The sequence below is a fragment of the Carassius auratus genome, chromosome 20, assembly GCF_003368295.1.
Source record: "Carassius auratus strain Wakin chromosome 20, ASM336829v1, whole genome shotgun sequence".
Lineage (NCBI taxonomy): Eukaryota > Metazoa > Chordata > Actinopteri > Cypriniformes > Cyprinidae > Carassius > Carassius auratus.
Genome location: NC_039262.1, coordinates 2,528,902 through 2,549,635, shown reverse-complemented (window position 1 = coordinate 2,549,635; position 20,734 = coordinate 2,528,902). Strand labels below are relative to the sequence as shown.

At 36.5% G+C, this 20,734-nt stretch overlaps 1 protein-coding gene and 1 pseudogene across 1 annotated transcript; one reads left to right on the top strand and one right to left on the bottom strand.

Moving 5' to 3' along the window:
• Positions 1-325: 325 nt before the first annotated feature.
• Positions 326-18,809, bottom strand: LOC113120494 (poly [ADP-ribose] polymerase 1-like). The gene is made up of 23 exons (XM_026290338.1): positions 18,553-18,809; positions 17,039-17,201; positions 16,792-16,907; positions 16,494-16,708; positions 11,747-11,828; positions 11,234-11,350; positions 10,900-11,076; positions 10,629-10,803; positions 9,727-9,867; positions 6,962-7,204; positions 6,462-6,530; positions 6,245-6,377; positions 5,807-6,002; positions 5,391-5,519; positions 5,199-5,282; positions 4,975-5,097; positions 4,766-4,894; positions 4,578-4,676; positions 4,235-4,387; positions 3,686-3,813; positions 3,027-3,088; positions 2,099-2,213; positions 326-1,068 (listed from the first exon to the last, which is right to left on the bottom strand). Exons 1-23 carry the CDS (start codon positions 18,673-18,675, stop codon positions 987-989), a joined length of 3,054 nt encoding a protein of 1,017 aa, XP_026146123.1. The 5' UTR covers positions 18,676-18,809; the 3' UTR covers positions 326-986.
• On the top strand, positions 13,475-14,741 carry LOC113120518 (adenosine receptor A1 pseudogene; annotated as a pseudogene).
• Positions 18,810-20,734: the final 1,925 nt, after the last annotated feature.

Genomic DNA, 20,734 nt, shown 5'->3' with positions numbered 1-20,734 from the left:
TTCCAACAGTAGATTACTGTTACTAATAGACTTAATGCAAATATCACCAACATGACATAGCTTTTATGTTTGACATTTTTTTTTATGTGGTAAACCCATAATACATTTTTATAAAGATTTGGTCAGAACATATGCTGTGGTACAGAGCAATTTTAATTACAAATGCACAGAAATAGATTAGTCTGGTACATTTTTTTTTTCAAATAGAAAATGGTAGTGAACACTATTTTGTCCTTCCTTTTTATTATTTTTCTGGATTATCTCACACACAAATGTTTGTGAAACTGAACAGAGTCATGTGACAGAAATAAATGAGCTACAAACATAAGCCAAAAACCGTTTTATTTATGATGCAAAGACATTTGTAAGGACGAGGACAGCTTCTTGTCCACAAAACTGCTGTGGACAAAAATGTATCAAAAAAAAAAAAAAAGCGTAAGTACAGCAGCAGCCATTGCTTTTAGCTTTTCATTGCCATTTTAGTCGACTAAAGTAAAACGGAAAAGCAAAACAGGGATGGTACATATTTAACATACAAAATATTTGTCCATACATTTGGCAATTCTAGTAAAACGATTACTCACTTTTAACATTTTAAATGTGTACAATAGAAGTGTTACAGTTAACCTGATTCCAGGTTAAGCAAACTATTAAAGAAAAAGTCTATGAAACATGGAAGACTGTCTCTACCTATCATCGTTGGTAGTTTATAAGAAAGATCTCCACAGAGAAAAGTCCAATCATTCTGTGAATATATACCAAAGCCTGGAATATTTGCAAAAATGCAGTGATACAGTTTACATATAGCCACTTAAGTTACTCCAAACTAACAGACAAAGCAACAGGAAATGTGCTGCTGAAGCACAAGAGAACCGATTTGATCATTTAACAACCCATATGCTGCTTGGTCTTGGTGCTAAAGCTGTAGCAGTGGGCTTCAGTGGCATCCAAAAGTCTGTCCACCTGGACAGATCTCATCTGCTGTCTCACCACAGAGAGGTCTGGTAGTTGAAGCGAATCTTTATCAGGTATTTTAGGTTAACCTGAGCAATATCATACACAATGTACCTGGAGGAAATCAGAGTCAAGGGAAAGATAGTGAATGTGTAATTGTCTAAATATACTTTAGATGTACATTTACCTAAAACAGTGGTTCTCACCCCAGGGCCCGCCATTGAAATGCGGCCCACCATGCTGTACAAGATTTTAAAAAATAACTCTGTTTTACAATTAAATTTAGTTTTTACATTACCTGTGATTTAAAAAATGTACTAAAGAAATATAAGCTATAGCCTAATGTTTTATGTGAAATTATTTTGTTTTTCATATATTATTTTCAGACATGAGCAGACACTTAAATAATGTTATGCATTTAACCAACTCGTACACAAGAGTGCACTTTGGCAGAATTCAATTAAAATAGTCACCAACAGCAATTAGTTTGGTCAAATTCAGATCAGAAAAGCATCAGAATGGACAAATTTGTTTTTAATGGAGAAAAAAGAAATGTGGAAATTGCCAGCGAATGAACACACAGCCTAAAGACATGAATAGTCGAAGTATCAGTAGTGAAGGAGAGTGCTGGATTTTCAGTTTGACCTGCTAGTATGGAAACACCCATATTATGCAGCAATCATCCTTAATTCAAGAAATGTGGCAAAACATCTCTGGAGAGAACTCCATATTACTAAATTCGAAAGTGCTTTCCATATTTGGATCAACATAGGCTACATTTGTGAACGCACATTTTCTTTAATTCAAGTCATGCTCCCTTGCGCGTCTTACGGACTGCAACTTACAATCACAACTTCACTGTGCCGTTACTCCTTTCGAGCCGAATGTCACTAAGTTGGTCAGCTCCCAACAGCATCACGTGTTTTATTGACGGGGAGTATAATTATTTATTTATTTAAATTAATGTAATCGATTAGATATCATTATATTTAGGCTATAATATTAGGTTGGTTTGTATTGGTGATGTAATATGTAAATGATATGCGTGCGGCCCAGTGGAAAAAAAGGTTGAGAACCACTGATCAAAAACAAGAGATAAAAACAGCAAGAAGGAAAAGGAATAATGCAGAAAACAAAAGGATACTCGTTGTAGAGCAGACTTGTGTCTTCAATGTTTGTGTTGATACATTTGCCCAGAGGAACATCCACTCCATTCAGAGATACAGCAGCTCTAGGGTCTGGAGCAGTTCTTCCCAAACCTTCAAACAAAAGACATGTTAAAAATGTTTCTATAAGTGACGATGGGTTACTTAGCATACTACATACCAATTCTACACGTAATACATCATTGGCTCATCCTGCGTGAGCAGGCCCTTAAACTGCGGTCTGCCCAGCTCGTACTTGCTCGAGTGAGATTGTCAGATGCCGCAGATTGTGTGGACGCTCCAGACAGACATGGGCCCTGCTTGTTAGCCACTGCCACTCTCACTCTACTTTTTCCAGACTTTTCACTCGTAATGATGCACAGTGAGCGCATGTCTGCGGATCTGAACATGGGGTGAGGGTCCCTGCCTGAGGTTGTAGCTAAACATCAAGATGGACACGGGCGGGATGCACTCTCCCTGGTCTTTGACTCAATCCCTTTGGCATCTCGTCACATGTTGGACCATGGTGGTCCAAGGTAATTAAACCTTCCACAAGCTCACCAATAGAATAGCTCACCTCGAATCAGACACTAATCTTATTATTAATGAGGTCACAACACAATCCTGTCCAATGACCATGCATTCGGGGATAAATACCAATGATGGCCCGTCTGTTGAACAGTTAAGCAAAAATCAGCAAAGTCACTCATAGACTCTTTCTGTCTGTGAGAAAAACTGACCTGAGCTGGATGATGACATCACTGAATCAACAATGAACTGAAAAACTGACTGTTTTACATTTTCTCTTTCATTTTTAGCACAAATTTTTCTTGTTTGATATGGTAAAGCTCCTTTAACAATCTGTATTGTATAAAGCGCTATATAAATAAATAAATATGACTTGACTTGAATGTAGAGCCATCTTACCTTTGACACTGTGTTTACCCTTTGGTAACTTCGTAATGTGTGAGGCCTTCTTCAATTCATGCCTTTGGAGTAGAACAAATATCACAATCAGATCTTTAGAGCAGACAACAATGAATCACAGAAGGGCACAACTTTCTTTGCCTTCCTAATTTCCAATTGTTGACACACACTACTCTGTTCAAAGGTTTGGTTTCAGTAGATTTGATAATACTTTTATTGAGCAAAATTGCATTAAATAGATCAAAGTAACATTAAAGACATCTATAATGTAAACATATTAGACTTATGTCATAATGTGTAGCTTTATTAAATTAAATGTTATTTTTGATTTCCACCAAAATGTTTGTTGAACACCAAATCAGAATATTAGAATTATTTTTTGAAGGAAATTCTGGAAATACAAAAAATTCAGCTTTACCATCGCAGGAATAAATTACATTTTACATTGTAAAAAATAGAAAACAGTTCTTTTAGATTGTAATAATATTTTACCCAGAAACTGTTTTTATTGTATTTTGACTAAATAAATGCAGCATTGGTCAGCATAAAACATATCTTTAAAAAGAAAAATATTACTGACCCCAAACGTTTGTACTCTAGCATATTAACTTGTTAAAATGTAGTCACCATACAACTGGGACAAAAAGAGCATCTCTTACATGTTTCCAAGGGCAACCTCTCCTAACAGAAGGAGGCCAACGGGATCAGCCTGGGATGTGTGGCAGTAGTTTGCACTCTTCGACACCATGTCAGCAAAGTAAACACCTTTGCCAAACATGTAACCTGTCTGTATTTAAAAAAAAAAAAAAAAAAAAAATTCATAATAGATATGATTAGAGTACACTAGTATTGCAACATTCTAAATATTCTGACAGTCTAAATGTTTGGCACTGCTGCATCTTTAAATAAAACATATTTTGCAAAACCAGCAACATGTTTAGTATAATTCACAAAAGATTTTCTGTTCATTTGAGAGTCACTCAGCCATGCCATTAAAAATAAAAAGGTTATTTCAAAAGGGTAGAAAATAATAATTCATATTTTAGACTGGGGAGTGTTAAGATATTCATATTTTAAATTGGGGAGTTTTAGTTTTGGGTTCTGAAACCTCTCAAATGTACAATTATAAAGAACATTCAGATTCTCCATTTCATTACCCCAGTCATGGGGTCAAGCAGCCATTGGCAATGGATGATGCAGAAACTTACGACTGGAGCTTCAGGAGGAGCGATACGCAGACCCTGAGACAGGATTCCTGCATAGTTGGTGGTGCGGGAGCCATGCCACAACAGCTGCCGGTTGTGCAGTTCTTTGAAAGGACGGAAACGCTGGGACTCACCCTCCCTGTCGACCTTAAAGATCTAACAATACAAAAATGCCGTAGTCATATATAAAAGCTTATTTTACAGCAGTATTTATACAGCCATGTATTCAATTCATTTATGAAGCAATATTCAGTTCACTAGTGAACTCTGTAAAGACTGAAAATTCTAATCTTTCTAAGTTTATATAAAAAAAAACATACAGCAGACTTTACAGAGTTAAGCTCACCTCCTCGACATCCAGTGTGTAAGTGTTGTGAGTAGCTGCGTGTGTGTTCTTCACATATTGTTGGATAAGCTGAGCCTCACTTGATGACTTGTCGACCACCTAGAAACACAAAATCAGTATCAATCACTACAACATGACCACATCATGGTGACAGTGAAGAATAGCTCTTCTTGTCAAACACATTTTACCTCAATTTTGGTCTTGAGTTTCTCATAGTTAATGTCAATGGGATCTTTCTCATTGTCCTCCACTCCTCCTCGTAGCAGGCTGTAAGCCACCTCAATGTCCAACAGGTTGTCCAGCATCTGCACCTTTTGCTATAATGGATATCCAACAGAACTGAGTACAGCCGCCACACTGCTGCTGGACAATCTTTAGATGGTAGCCCAAGTCGTACCTGTATGTAATCCATGTTATTCAACAGTGGTGGTTTCTTCATGCCGAAGTCGTGAGGTATCAGTGTGTAGAAGCGATTGGACAGATCTAAGATCTGTGCTTCTGCAGCGCTATCTGCTACAGCCTACAGAAATGAATGAAAGCAAAAATGAAAATTTGACCGAAATGGGAAGAACCAGGCTTTTAATAAATAAATGCGGTTGAGATCCAGCTTTTAGAACCAACCTGTTGGACCTCACTCAGGAGGGAATAAGCACTCTGGATCTGTCTCTTACTCAGTTTTCCCAAAGGCATCTTCTGCAAGTCGATCTGTAGGAGAAATTACACAAGTTATCACATACACGACCACAACACATATTAACAGTATTAGTGTTTTTTTTTTTACTTTTCTCTTTTTAAAGGAGGAACTTAACACACCTCAAACTCAACCATGGCTTTCTTCATGCTCTCCACATCAAAAATAATTCGGATAAGGTCTTGGACGGGTTTGTCCAGCTTGGACTTGGTGCCTGCACTTGCAGTTAACTTCCTTACAGCCTCCTCGTCCTGGGTAAATATATGCAGAAAGCTCCATAACCGTTTTATTTAGATAATAAACAACTTGTTTAATACTATAACACCCTGTTTAGATTGTAGGCTCTCTATTAAGCGGGGCTATACGTGAGCCTCGGCACACTTCCAAAGTGAGATTATTTATCGTCTTTGACAGCAAGGGTCATTCTGACAGCCTGTAATTCATGTTAACGGATGACTGCACAATTCTAGCAATGCTTTTAAAATCACACTCTTATATATCCCATAGTGCTTTGGCTAGACGTTGTTCCAGTTCTTACCTGTCCGTAGTCAATCTCTAGAGGATAAAACTTATTGGGGTATTTTGTGAAATTTCTGGAGGCCCAGGCATTCCCGGTCTTTTCCTCATACACACTGCAGAAATTGTCCATAGCGGAGTTCTTATCATAAAACTTGTCCAGTTTGTTTCCCCCAATGGTGGTGCCGACTCGACCCCATGACCTGAACACCCAGTATCTGAAAAAGCAACATAAACATGCTCAAGACAAGTGACCTGTCTGGTCAAATAATTATAAGGTATTCTCCTATAATAATTTGTACCAGTTAAACGCGGCTTGTAAAGAAGCCTACTTACTATTACACCTAAGAAACCTGTATATACAGTATGAAATCACGATGGATTACTTATGTTGTGCAATTAAATAAGCTGTCTAATGACGATTAAGTAAAATTATATCACAAAAATGGGTTAGGCTCACTGTTTCTTAACATCATCCTCCAGCAGCTGTAGTTTGTAGTATGAGTTCGTCCCTCTAACGATGTCCACGAGACCCAGTGTGGCGCTGTAAATCTTCCCATTCTGATCCAGTACATGAGCACTGTTTTCCAGACCTGAGCAATCAAATCATGAATAAGGCAATGCACTAATCAATATATATCAAACATTTCCCGATATAAGATTAACTCTTATCTCACCTGAGTCTGGATCAACTGCTGCTCCTCCTTTTACTGTCAGTTTCATTTTCTTTGATTTGCTTCCACCTGCTGGAGTAAGAAAACAGCATCATTATTATGTATTTTAAGATTTCCAATTTAGAAATTTGAGAATGTATAGAAATGGAGTCTGAAAATGCTTCTAACAAAACTAGAACTGAGTAAAAAAAACATTATTTCATTAAAACAGTGGATTATATGTACACACAAACACACACAATATATATTTTATGTTGATTAAATATTTATAACAAACATACGATTTTATTATATACTACTTTTTTTGAATACATATATTAATATGCCAATTTATCTAATATCACAGCCTAACATGTTTCACCCAAACAAATCCTGCTCAAAATCTCTGTCAGTAAAACCTAAATAACTAAAATTTCATCTGATGCATGTGCTTAAAAGAGTAACATTTTTAAATCTTTCTTTATAAGAAGTTTTGCTGGAAAGTTTAAATGCATCTTTCTAACCTTCTTCCTCTTTGACCCTGCCAGTACTCTTTGAGGATTGAGCGCCAGTGGATTTGGAGGCCGGGGCTGCAGCCTGGGACTCCACTTTAACTTCAGCACCCCAGGGTGAGATGGCATGCAGGGAGATGAGCTCCTGGAGGGCCTTTCCAGACCCCTTGATGTCAGTGAGGAAGTCCTCTGCCACCACACGCACACCTGCGTCCCTCGCTTCCTCCATCTTCTTACTCATCTTTTCAATCTCCTCTGAGACACAAAAGGAACAGAGCAAGTTATTAATGAATTTTGAAGCAGCACACGCCAACAAATAAACAAGCTGGCGACAAACCAGAAGGGACAAATTCACTAGTCAGCAAGTACAAACAAGACACCTAGTTAACACGCACACCTTGTTATGTACGGTATCATACTGAGTAGGGATGTCAACGATTAATCGATGATCGATTAATTGTCGATAAGAGATGCAATCGATTAAGGCTATCGATGGTCGGTTAACCGATTCAATGTTGGGCTGCGTGCGGCTCATGCGCACTCAACACGTGCGAGCGGCTGTGAGTGACGGTGACGATATATAAAAGCATCATCATTCATTCACAATGTACAAATTAAGCTTTTAATGTGATTTAAACTTTAAAGTACATTAAAATAGAAACAACATAAAAGTTCTTCAACATTAAATGCAATAGAAATGTAGTTACTAATCATTTCATCAGATAACTGTTTTATATCGTGCGCTTTGCAGGGCTGCGGGACACAGTGACAGGACAGGTAGTCTATTCATTCCTACAACTTGTTAATTCATTCCTACGAATTATTAATGTGGCAATTGTCCATGTTTCATTAATTTTGTTCCCTAAATAACCCATGATTTAAGTGAAATAAGGGAACAAATTAATAAATCGAACGAATTCTTAATTCATGAAATCTTTAATTTCCCTTTCGCATCCAGTAAGAGATGCGAAAACAGTTATTAAAAGCGAAAGATAATAAAATAAACCTGGGAAATAAGAGGGTTAGACTATGAAGATTTAGGAAAAGAAACAATGCCTAAATCTACTGAATTTGTGGAAATTCGTGACCAACCGGCAAACCAGAACAAAGCTGCGTAAATGAAGACTATGGGGTCCAAAAGCATGGTCGCGATCTAGCATTTTCCAGTTAACCTATTATTCCTCTAATAAACAAAGCTTTTATACCACACTTGTCATAATCAGATCTTATCATTTCTAAATAAATAATTGCTGGATTCAAAACAGCGATTAATAGGCGCTGTGACCGACACATTCCTGGAGCATTCACTGCTGTCACTAAACGGTGACGCCGAGCATCGTTCACAAGTTTCTGCATGGACCTGACTAGGGCACAGGTTCTAAGCCCTGGGACAAAATGGGATGCTTTAAGGAAAATGTATAGCCTACTAAGTAATAGGCCCAACATAAAAATAACAATTTGTTTTCATGTTTTTTTTTTATTTTATTTTTTTAAATAGGCTATGCGAAATATATCCGACTTAAATAGGCTAAGATTAACGGATTTAAAACAGAAGTGTGGGCGCTCCATAAGTTCACAAAAAAAAAAAAAAAAGGATGACAACGCATTCTGTTTGTTTGCTTTATTTTACAAGAGCACAAATCTTCTGTTTTTATTGTTAGTGTGCACAAATGAAAGTAAACACTTTTGCGGAAAATATATATATTTTTTAATGTCTCAGCTGTTTCGTTCGCCGGAGCCTGCTGCACACGTATATTCTAGCGATTCAAACTTACATCGCAGTCTGTTCATTATCAAAATAAAATGTCAACTAAACATTAAAAGGTTACACTGGTCAGTTTAAATAGACCGTAGTATACCGGTCCACTCTGCTGTTATGCCAAGGACGTTTTTGCTCATGTGAAGAGGATCATATTTTCCGTCTATATGCGAATGCGTGTTAAGTACAAGCCTAGTTTACATTATAAATAATAGTTTAACATTCAAATACATTGCGAATATGGAAACATTTCGATTTGTGCCAAATGAGACATGAGCAATAACCTCCAAATAAATCTAGCCAAAGCCGCGCTCGCTCATCCTCCTCTGCACGCATGCACTGTCACGATCTAATGCGCTGTATGCCGGATTTTTAAAATCTGACATTTTCTAGGACAGAATCCAGCAGGATCAAATTAATGTGAGCAACTGTGTTTTGGTGCAGCAGCGCCGATGTAGTTCACTTAATGTGCAGCGCAGTCACACGCGCTCCACATTTCGGATAATTTTATACAATAATGTCAGTTGAAAACATTGCAATTGTGCTTTAAAATACAACAACGAGCACCACAAAACCATTTAAAGAGGCGCGTTCAGCGTTCTCCGTGCGGGATTGGAAACTGTCAACAAAGTAAAATGACCTCAAAAGTATGGCGCGCTCTCTTCATTTTATCAAATGATCATAATCGCATCTATTCATTTTATAATCCTGCTACTAGCATTTTATTCAGACTAAAACCTCTTTAATTCAAGTGAGAAAGCGTTTTGTGTGTGGCTTTTGCACATCCTGTCATACCGCTGACTGCGTGCCTGCAATAGACGCATTTTGCAGTATTATGGTTAACGATTAATCGATTAATTGATCGTTAATTTAAACGACGATCGATCATGGAAATAATCGAAATTTGACATCCCTAATACTGAGCATTACTTATTTTTGTCAGGTAGCAATCGGTCTACTTTCACATTAAGGCAGCTCACAAGGGTTTAAAAAAAAAGAGTTACAGAACATCACTTACTCTTGCTGCTGAGGCAGAGAGCCGCTTTGTTGGCAGAGCCTGTGATTTTTCCTCCCAGTTCTTCCACTGCATTTTTCAGCTCATCTTTGTTTTTACTAAGCTTTCCCACAGTAAGCAGCTTCAGTCCTGTCAGAGGCTTATCTAGATGATACATTGAGGAAAAAAAACAAACTTTACACTCGTAAATACTGAAAGAGCTTAACACAATATTACCTGCTTAACTTGCTTTCCATACTATCAGTTTTTAAGAGAATAATAATAATAATAAAAACAAAAAAATTTGAGCTTATCCACTAGAATATGAATATTGGGACATAATTTCAGAATGTAAACATCAAGGCGCAAATAAAATAAATTGTCTCTGGCCAAGTGTTTGGTCTCTAAAGTGCAAGTAATTTACTACAATGAATAAAATAAAATAAAATTTGCTATTATTGTTTTTGTTGTTGTGCTGAAGCTAAAATTATTAAAATATTGAACTATTTTCTAATCTTGTTAATTAAAATATAGCTGAAATACAATATATATTATCTATATATATTATATATTATATATACTATTAGAAATTAAAAGAAAATGAGAAAATAATAAAAAATCACTAAAATTAAACTAAACCTATTAAAGCCAAATCATACATACATACATACATACATACATACATATACACACACACACATATATATATATATATATATATATATATATATATATATATACACACACATGAATAAAAAAAGTCATGCCTGATATGACTGCTCAATTAGTGTTTCAATTGCAGAGAGACGTTATTAAAACTAGCGTCCGACTGATATATTGTTTTGACATTTGCGTTGATATTCGCAGTTCAAAACTTAAAATGACTGGATTGAGTATTTCTCAAGGTTTCTCTGGGAGTCACTGACCTGCAGACACCTCAGTGAGGTTATTACTAGCGGCAGTAGACGCGTTCGGGGGGGCTGAGGTCACAGTAGCTGTGGCAGACGAGGAGGTGGGGGCTGCAGGAGGGGCATCTTTGGGAAACAAACGGTCCTGCCGTTGAAACTTAAACTTCTTCAAGAATGGAATCTCACTGAACTCCTGAGGAAGAATAACATTTGCAGGACATGGTAGGTGCTGAAATTCAGCTGCATGCAGGTGTGAATATGCAACTAGGACAGATCTACAGGCACTTACCTTAGGAGTGACCCAGTCTTTGCGATCAGGCGTCTGAGTCTTGAATACACATTTGGTCCATGCAGAGATGTCTCCAGTACAGTAGTATGCATCGCTCTTAAATACAAGCTGCCCTTTGCAAGTCTCACAAGACTTTAAAGACCCAAATGCCATGCAATCTGAAAGGCGGTCTACGATCTGTCAATTAAAGAGCCACACAGTTTCATCAGAGAAATGATACACAGAGTCATAAAGTAAAATAGTGAAAATAGTCAAATATTCTTCTTAGTATCCGACTTTCAATGCTACCATTGAAAGTGCTAGTCAGTTAGTGAGCTTGTGCAGTTTTTCTTACATTCGACTCCCCAGAGGGAACTTCCTGATTGTTGGCAATAAGCAGTTCCTTCATGTCATTGATGGAGCAGAATTTCTTCAGCTTGTCCTTAATTCCCCAGATCAGCTGGCTTTGCTCCTAGAATTCATCAAGACCAGACAAAAGCATTTTCAGACTGATAATCTTTCTAATTTACAGAAAATTCTTAGAGCAATCAATTAAATGTTGGGAGAAACAATTATGGCCTCTTTTAGCACAGCTAATGTAATAAAATTCTTAGATCTGTTTTGGTTACAGAAAAAGAACACTTAATGCAAATAATACAATTTCTAAACAACAAAACATTAATACCATATAATCATTTTAAGATAATAAACCTAAATGGTGAAAGATAATAAGATAGTAAAACTAATAATGCTAAAATGGAAAAGAGTGCATCAAAATCTCTACATTATACTGATGCAAATTAATTTGTTACTAGGTAAAAATCATTCACAATGATCCAAGCCATATGATATCGGAAACAACTCATACCTTCAGTTTCAGCTCCAGTTTTTCATCTTCTTTCTTTTGTTTCTTGGAGACTCCTCCATCTACATCATCTATCTTTCTTTTCCTATTTAAAACAAGACAACCAAACGCATGAGCATAAAACACTTTATAAAAACACAATGTACTGCATTTCTATCCTAAAGACAAGATGTGACATTCACTTGTTATTTCTTCTGTATCATTTTCCTGAACTGTACTAACAAAAGCAATTACAAATTTCTTTACATTTATTTAAATAAAGCTTGAATAAAATATAATACTAAAATTAGATGAACTATTTCCACCTGAAGATATTCATTAGAAATGCTTGCCAACTAACTGAAATAAAAAAATAGAAAACTAAAAAACTAAAAAAACAAGACAATTAACTAAACTAAAATAAAAGTGAATGCTAACTAAAATAAAATAAATATTTTTAATAAAATAACACTGAAATAGTTGTATCTGTATTTGTAAGTAGTCATGTAATAAGCAGAGTTATCATATAAAACCCTTTCAGGATGATCAGGTGTACATAGATATACAGTGTACAGCTGGACATAATGATGCACAACTGACTTTATATTATGCCTTTACATCAAATAAAAAGGAGCATTATAAACTCGAAAAAACAAACCCCGATCCATGATCTAAGATCTTATCACCTGATCTGAATGGTGAAAACCTTTCCTCTTTGTGGATTTGAGTTAATCCTACAGAGAGAATCTGCTCATGAGTGTGTGTTGTTCTATCAGTGGACCTCATTAGAAGATTATCAGTCTCCTGAGTCACAGTCATGTCTGGACAGGATCCTTTATCCGGTGGCCATCATAATGCAGACCATTAATTAATCACTTCATGACAGACACTTAAGCAGATCTCAACATCATCGCTGCACCAATTTCCCCTCCAGAATGCAATTAACGCCCATTTGGGTGGCAATAATGGGCACCAGAGGACAAATTGATGACCCATAGCTGGAAAAACACAAACAAGAGCATTCTTCCCATTAGAATGAAAGGCTTATAAAAGCCCATATCACAACTATGGGTGAAAAGCGAGAGAGGCGGGGAGAATGAATATAGATGTGGCATCTTTTGCTAAAGGATGCAAGAACTTCAAGTAGATTCAAAGAAGTCAAATGCATTGGCAGAACATAGGCAAACAACATCAAGCGACAAGTGACATCTCAAAGCAATAATATACGAAACAAACGACAGAGACTTGGTAGGTACATTCATATTTACTTTTTATATAGCCGTTTGATAATTTCCTGATATTTACATTTTTTAAAACACTTTATTTATATCTTTGTTATACTTGTATGTATATATTTGATTAAATTAACAGTTTTTAAACATTAATACTTTTATTCCGCAAGGATGCTTTAATTTGATTAAATTAAGACATTTTTACCATTTCAAAAGATTGTAAATAAAATTATTTTGAAAATCATCAGACTCTTGAAAAAAAAATATATCCACAAACATATTAAGCAAGTTATTTTAAATTGTAATATTTCACAATATTAATGTTACATTAATGTTCTATATTATTAAAATTTGTATAAAAACTGAATTATATTAATACCATTCTTATTATATATTAATGCAAGTCAACGAATCAATTAGTAAATGGAAATTTAAGTGATAAACATAACCTGCATGCTTTTAACTAATGTTTTTTTTATCATTGGTCTACTTTTACATTGGAAGACATTATGTCAGACAGTGAAAATTAAAGGCATGATAGAAGTGAACAGAAAAAATCATTAAAGCTTAATATCTTAATATTTTCATTTATCGTTCTTCTTGCTTGCTTTTGTTTACAGGTCAAAATGAACCAGCCTACTGTCAACTTCACATTGCTGCCGACTCTACACGACACCAACACGACTTTCATGAACGTCAGCTCTTATGAAAATAACACCTTTTTGCAGTTCGCCACATCCACCATGTCAACCCTTACACAAGGTAAACTAACCCAAGCCACCATCACCACCACCACCACATCAACAACAACAACGACAGCGGCGCCAAGCATCCTAGCATCCATAAACCTGCCTTACATGATAGCCGAGCTGGTCATAGCCCTTCTCTCCACTGTGGGTAACCTGCTAGTTTGTGTAGCAGTGGGACTTAACAGGAAGCTCCAAACTGTTACCAACTACTTTCTGGTGTCATTAGCGGTGGCAGATATCTGCGTTGGTTCACTGGCGATCCCTTGCGCCATCATGACAGACCTGGGGATTCCACGGCACAATCTGTATCTTTGTTTGCTAATGTTATCTGTACTCATCATGTTAACCCAGAGCTCCATTTTTAGCCTGCTGGCGGTCGCCATTGAGCGTTACATTGCCATCTTCATGCCCTTCCAATACCACCGGCTCATGACACCTCGCAATGCAATGCTGGTCTTGTGTTTCACTTGGATGCTGTCATTCCTGATTGGTCTGGTGCCGTTGATGGGTTGGCACAAGCATCCTCCCGAGTCTGGCTACTGTTTCTTCGTCTTGGTGGTGGATATGACCTACATGGTCTACTTCAACTTCTTCGCCTGTGTTCTGGCCCCGCTGGTGGTGATGTTCCTAATCTATGCGCAGATCTTCGTCACGGTCAAGCGTCAGATGAGAAGGATCGCAGCAGAGCGAGGTGGTGCGGCCAACACGGAGGGAACGGCAAAGATGAAGAAAGAGATGAAGATGGCCACTTCACTCTTCCTGGTCCTCTTCCTTTTCACGTCCTGCTGGATTCCGCTACATATCATCAACTGCTTCCTGCTGCTGTGTCCATCATGTCCCGTGCCCCTGCCACTGTTACTGACAGCTATCATTCTCTCCCATGCAAATTCGGCTGTTAACCCTTTCCTCTATGCCTACAAGATGAAAACCTTCAGAAATGCATTCAAGGCCATCTTCCTGTGCTGCAGGGGCATCGGTGATGGTGATGAATAACATGACAATGGAGGAGGCAACACTAAAGATCCTGAACAATTACACTTAGTCCAGTCCTAAAGATAAAACTGAAAAGAATCTTAATGGGATTGAAAACATAATTCTAAAATGGTTTAATGTGCAAAACCAGACCTGTATTTTGTATGTGCACTTTAAGTGCTTCTTACTTCTGAGAAACATTCTTTAAATTGAGAGAGAAAATACTATTTTTAATTATGACTTAAGACTATGGATGCAGGATTTGGGGGAAAAAAAATCTAATTGTGATTTTTCTGATAAATAATAAAAAATAAAATAAAAAGCTCCAGGTCTGCTGTGCTTTTTGGTAGGGCTGCACAATTTTGCCCAAAATGTAATTATATATATGTGTTATAACAATAATAAAAATTTTTTTTTTTATATTGATTATTACTATTGCTAAATCCAAACTTGTATAAAAGTTTAGCACAGATATATTTTCACTGACCAAACACTGTCTGACTGAGTGCTTCAGAGTTTCGATCTCCGTCAAGCGATCTGTGATATTTTTCAGCTTTTTCTAATGAATGGATGTGCAACGCGCTTGTATTTGACGTACCGTAAACTCTAGTGTATAGGTGCATAACGTGCCGTCGCTTTCTCTCTCTCTCTCCACACACACACACATATACACAGACAAGAGAAACAGAATTGACGCAATACATATTAACAATATTCTTTGATGTATTTTCCTGTCAGAGTAACAGCGTTACTCTGGAATTCTTCAGCTTAAGAACTGCCGGTTTCTCCGGTAGTGGGCGGAGCTAATGCGCAAATGGAAATCTCATTGGCTGGCGCTCACCTATTATCATCCCTGTACTGATTTCAGCAAATCAGTTCGAGCGAACGAACACAACCTGATTAATATTCATGAATTAATCCTTAGTGTGTTTTATATTGTTCTTATTAGTAGAATTCGCATCATTATTATCTTATTAATATTTTTTTTTTTTTACAGAAACACTGAATGACCCAAAAAAGCACCACCACCAGTCCTAAGTTCAGTTAAAATGACTAATATGCATTCAAACATGGTTATCAAGTTTTAATTCTAATTACTAAAGTTCTATTATTAAATAATACTTAATTATTATAATGCTTGACTGACTGATGTTAAGAGTGTACTTTCAGATATAAAAAAACTGTGCCATTTTACAAACACACACACACACACACACACACAGATAGATAGACACACACACACAAACACACATATATGTATATATCAGTCTGGAGAGTAAACAAAGAAAATGACTAGCCCAAGGCGATTCAACTGCCAAGGTGTCCGTAGAGGGTTGTTGGTGCACGTCGTGTACCCAAATAAACGTTATGAATGACCCAAACTTACAACAGATCCAGAGATGAGCCCATCTGAGACACTGAAAATACTGTATCATGTGCATGTAAAAGAACACAGTGCCTTAACTCATTCTGAAACATGGAGTGCATATATTTATTTAATGAATCCGCAGCACTTATGATTTGATAATTGCACTTATTGTAAAGTCACATTGCAGTTTCTGTTTTATTTCAATTAAGAGTATAGCCCTACTTGTGCTAAACTTCTGTAGATAACAAAATTTTGCTCTTGATTTGAAACTTATGACAGATCCATGCATAATCTTTAAAGCAGAAATTGCTACACAAACCTGTCCAGTTTAAATAAATGGTTAATAGCATTTAAAAAAAAATCTAAATAAAGCAGCAAAAAGCATCCTAAATGGGTGCTTATATAGTTTGATCATTGACAGCAACCTAAATAAGAAATCAAAAGCTCACCCTTCATTCTTCACTGCAGGAAGCCTTTTCTTCAGCTCCTCTTTGTCTTCATCTCGTAGAGCTGCGAAACCCTTGAGCTGGGTGGCACTGTACTCTGGTTTAAACAATAGCTCCTCACGGCGGCCCACAAAACAGCCAGTGTGGTACCAGCGATCGATTAGACCAAGCTGAGGTTTCTCTGGGTCCACTGTCTTCTTTGACACACGTATGTGGTCCTGAACACCAGCAGGGAAGAACAGATTAACTTCTCGTGTTCAAAAAGCATAATTTCTTTAACAAAAGGTCATGGGATATGTACCTTTTCGATTTTTTGATCACACCCCTTGCAGGTGCTTCTGTTGGATTTGGCGTACTCCACTGCAAAGTCATTCAGTGTCTTCTCCCCTTTAGCTGCTCCCTTTTGCTCTCCTTTCCCTGCAAAGCAATGAGGATTAATGAATTAAATTTAGCACTTAGTGACTTAAGCCTAACTGCTTTACAGTCCATATGGCAAACTCAGCAAAGCAAAATCAGTGATTAGGTTAAAGGGAATATTAACAAATCACCTCCGGTAGCACCTCCGCTCTCAATGGCTTTCTTCACTTTTTCCTGGTCACCCCAGCGGAGGTCAGTAAATCCAGATATGTCAGAGGGTGACTGTACTGCAGCCCGGAGCCAAAAGCAGGAAAAATGGTGCCAGTGAGGCACTTTGCCATCAAACATGGGAGACTGTGAAAGGCAGACACGTGTAAGATGAGTAAAATCCAACTAAATAAAAAATATCAAACTTACGGTGGCCGAGACAGCTCACAACACATTCATATAACTCAACGCGCTGCAGTTTAAGAAAACAAATGCAAATTGAAAAAAAACACCAGCAAATTAAAAAAAAAAAACATCATCAGTTTGACAACACAAGTGCTGCAAATCCGCACAACACATGCATATAACGAAACGCACTGCAAATCATCACAACACATGCAATAAACAAAAGCGCTGCAAATCCTTCACAACACATGCATATTAAGAAACGCTGCAAATCCTTCACAACACATGCATTAATGAAATGCGCAGCAAATCCTCACAACACATGCAATAAACAAAAGCGCTGCAAAAAGCACTGACCACAATGGAAATGTTTCAAGGAGACCTCAAAAAGTGTTGGATCGGGCTGGGAAGGTTAATGAAAATAAATTTGCAATGCTTCATTAATTGATTCTTAATTTGCACGTGTTGTGAAGTATTTGCAGCACGTTACGCTACATGCATGTGTTGTGATGATTTGCAGCACGTTTCGTTATATGCACGTGTTGTGATGATTTGAAACACTTGTGTTGTCAAACTAAAGCAGATGTTTTCTTCATTTGCTGGTGTTTTTTCAGTTTGCATGTGTTTTCTTAAGTTGCAGTGTGTTGAGCTCTCTCGGCCACCGTACAAACTAGATATAGCACAAATATTAGGCAACAATGAAGGAAAAACTGGAAAGTGAAATTGTAAGCATGTAAAAACACAATATCACTGCAGTAAATAAAATGTTATTTTTGTTCATATAATAGCTGAGAATTTACAGTAAACCAGATCACATCACAACTTTGTGGATTTCAAAGCACTCTTGCTTGTCAATGGTGTTACAATAGTCTATCATAATCAAACACAAACATTGAGTTTAATAAATCAGTGTGCATAGAATTCTAATACAAAAAAATTATTTGGCCATTTTAAACAAACATGTTTCTATTGTATCATCAATACATTGCAAGAACACAAGCTTTGTTTTGCTTTTTTTCACAAAACAGCATCCTTTTACATTTATTTCTTGCTAATTTTGACCAAGGAATCATTAATGTCATTGCTAACCTATGGCAATGGGAAATTACTGCTGATTCCTTTCATTCATTCCATGACTGCGAAGAATTTAAACTCCTCATGGGCCTGAAGCACGCTCATACATACGTTTATATGCAATCGCACTGATTACACTATTAATTTAGGAGCAAAAACGCAAAAACAAATGCATTTCCAAAAATACATATGTTATTCTATTAGTATTACTGAATCAAAGTTGCACATAATTCCTCACCTGCACCATAATGGCCATTCTCAGCGAGTCTTTAGCAATGTTTTCTTTGCATTTCTTGCAAGAGGCGCGACCACTTTTCGCATATTCAGCTTTGTAGAGTTTGTCATCCTGTGAATCAGCCATTCTCCGTATATAATAGTGAAAACCAGAAGTTTACAATTTAACTGTGGTCAAAAAGGCCAACAACTACAATGCAATGAGCAACAGCACTCAGTCCGCGTGCAGAAGCACCCGCGCAGAATACCAGGCCAAACTAATCGAGTCTACATTCCTCTAGATTCTAGAATATACGCAGGAGGAGTTAATCAAACTCAGAGCTACGTTTCCTTTAATTCAGAGTGTGACAGTGTTCGAGAGTGTAATTTTATAACCTTAAACAACACAACACTTGTACGTCCATATTGGTGAGAAACAGAGGCGGTATGTTTTTAATTATAAATCGAATTACTTAATATCATTTCTAAACATTTTGGTAAGAAACAGAGGCTGTATGCTTTTAATTAGAACTCTAATAACTTCATTACAAAAATACCATGGAAACCACACATGCTACGTGCTTCAAACAAGTCTTAAAACTCGTTTTTGTCTTATTTTAAACCTTTTTTCTTCTTTAACCATTAAAACTGTGGTCGATAGCTAGAGTTGATAGTATTTTTGGCGGGATCAGTGGTTACCATGGTAAAGATTTTGTTAAGGATAGGATGGACTACTTAACTTTATGTAATAAGAACTCTACTAAGAGCACCACTGAATTTCTAGCAGAAAAATAACAGACAAAAGGCATCTACATTAATTTATTTTCATTCATACATTTTAATATATGCAAATTGTTTTCATTATACAAATGCATGTAATAGACGCATAGTACTAAGAATATCAGTGTTATCATGGTACATTACAGTGGAATAATAAAACAAATTGCAATTCATATATGACATTTTATGTTTTCAATACAATACTCTGATTATTAACATTAATTATATAATTAAGTGTATTTTGGTAGATAAAACAGTACTAATTATAGTCCAGTCCAAAGGCAACATAAAATAGATGTTACACATGTATTTTTACATTTTGAAATTGCATTAAAAATGTATATTAATATAAGTGAAAATCAGAAACGACCCTCTGATATTCAGAACAAATAAAGACTATTATTATACTATATTTTACCATTAAAAACAAATATTACAGAACTTCACAAAGAAGTTTGTGCACAGTTTGTGTCTGTGGTACATGCGAGGTATTTTTATGGCTATCATGGCATGGATGAGGAACAATGTCTTGTAAACTGTATTTTTCTATTATCTGAAAATGTTTAAATTGGCTGTAATAAAGCAAAATATGTGACCCTGGACCACAAAACCTTAAGTCTTAAGTCGCTGGCCAAAAAACATTGAATGGGTCAAAATTATCAATTTTTCTTTTATGCCAAATACCATTATGATTAATATTAAGTAAAGATTATGTTCCATGAAGATATTTTGTAAATTTCATACCGTAAATATATAAAATGTAATTTTTGATTAGTAATGCATTGTTAAGACTTAATTTGGACAAAATTAAAGGCGATTTATTCAGTATTTAGATACTTTTGCACTTCCAGATTCCAGATTTTCAAATAGTTGTATCTTGGTCAAATATTGTCCTATCATCAATAGATGACCATACATCATAAACCATACATCAATGGAAAGCTTATTTATTCAGCTTTCAGATGATGTATAAATCTCATTTAAGACATTTTGTGGTCCAGGGTCACATATATGTGTAACTTTTCAAAGCATGTAGTGGATCAAGAACCTAACAAAATTTGTGGCCCAAGTGAAGTTTATGAAAATATACATTATTTATGAAATCGGTACAAAAAATAGTCATTATTCTACTTGTGTTCCATAGACAAGTCCACAAGAATTTTATAAGATATTTGAGGTATCCTTTTAAAGATGAAGGCAGTGTTTCAACTGAGTGTCCATTAAGTTAAGGTAAATACTGTTTGGTGTTTCACATCATAATCTGAAGTTGCTAAAGTTGTTGTTTGACAGAGTGAAACCTCCATTAGTACCTCTCTGTTTCTCTCTGTGAATGGCCTGTACAAGGCCAAAGACCACAGCGGCGAGAGTGGTCCGGCCACTCCGTTCATTCTTTCCTCTGTCTGCAATCCCATTGCTTGACAGCTGCT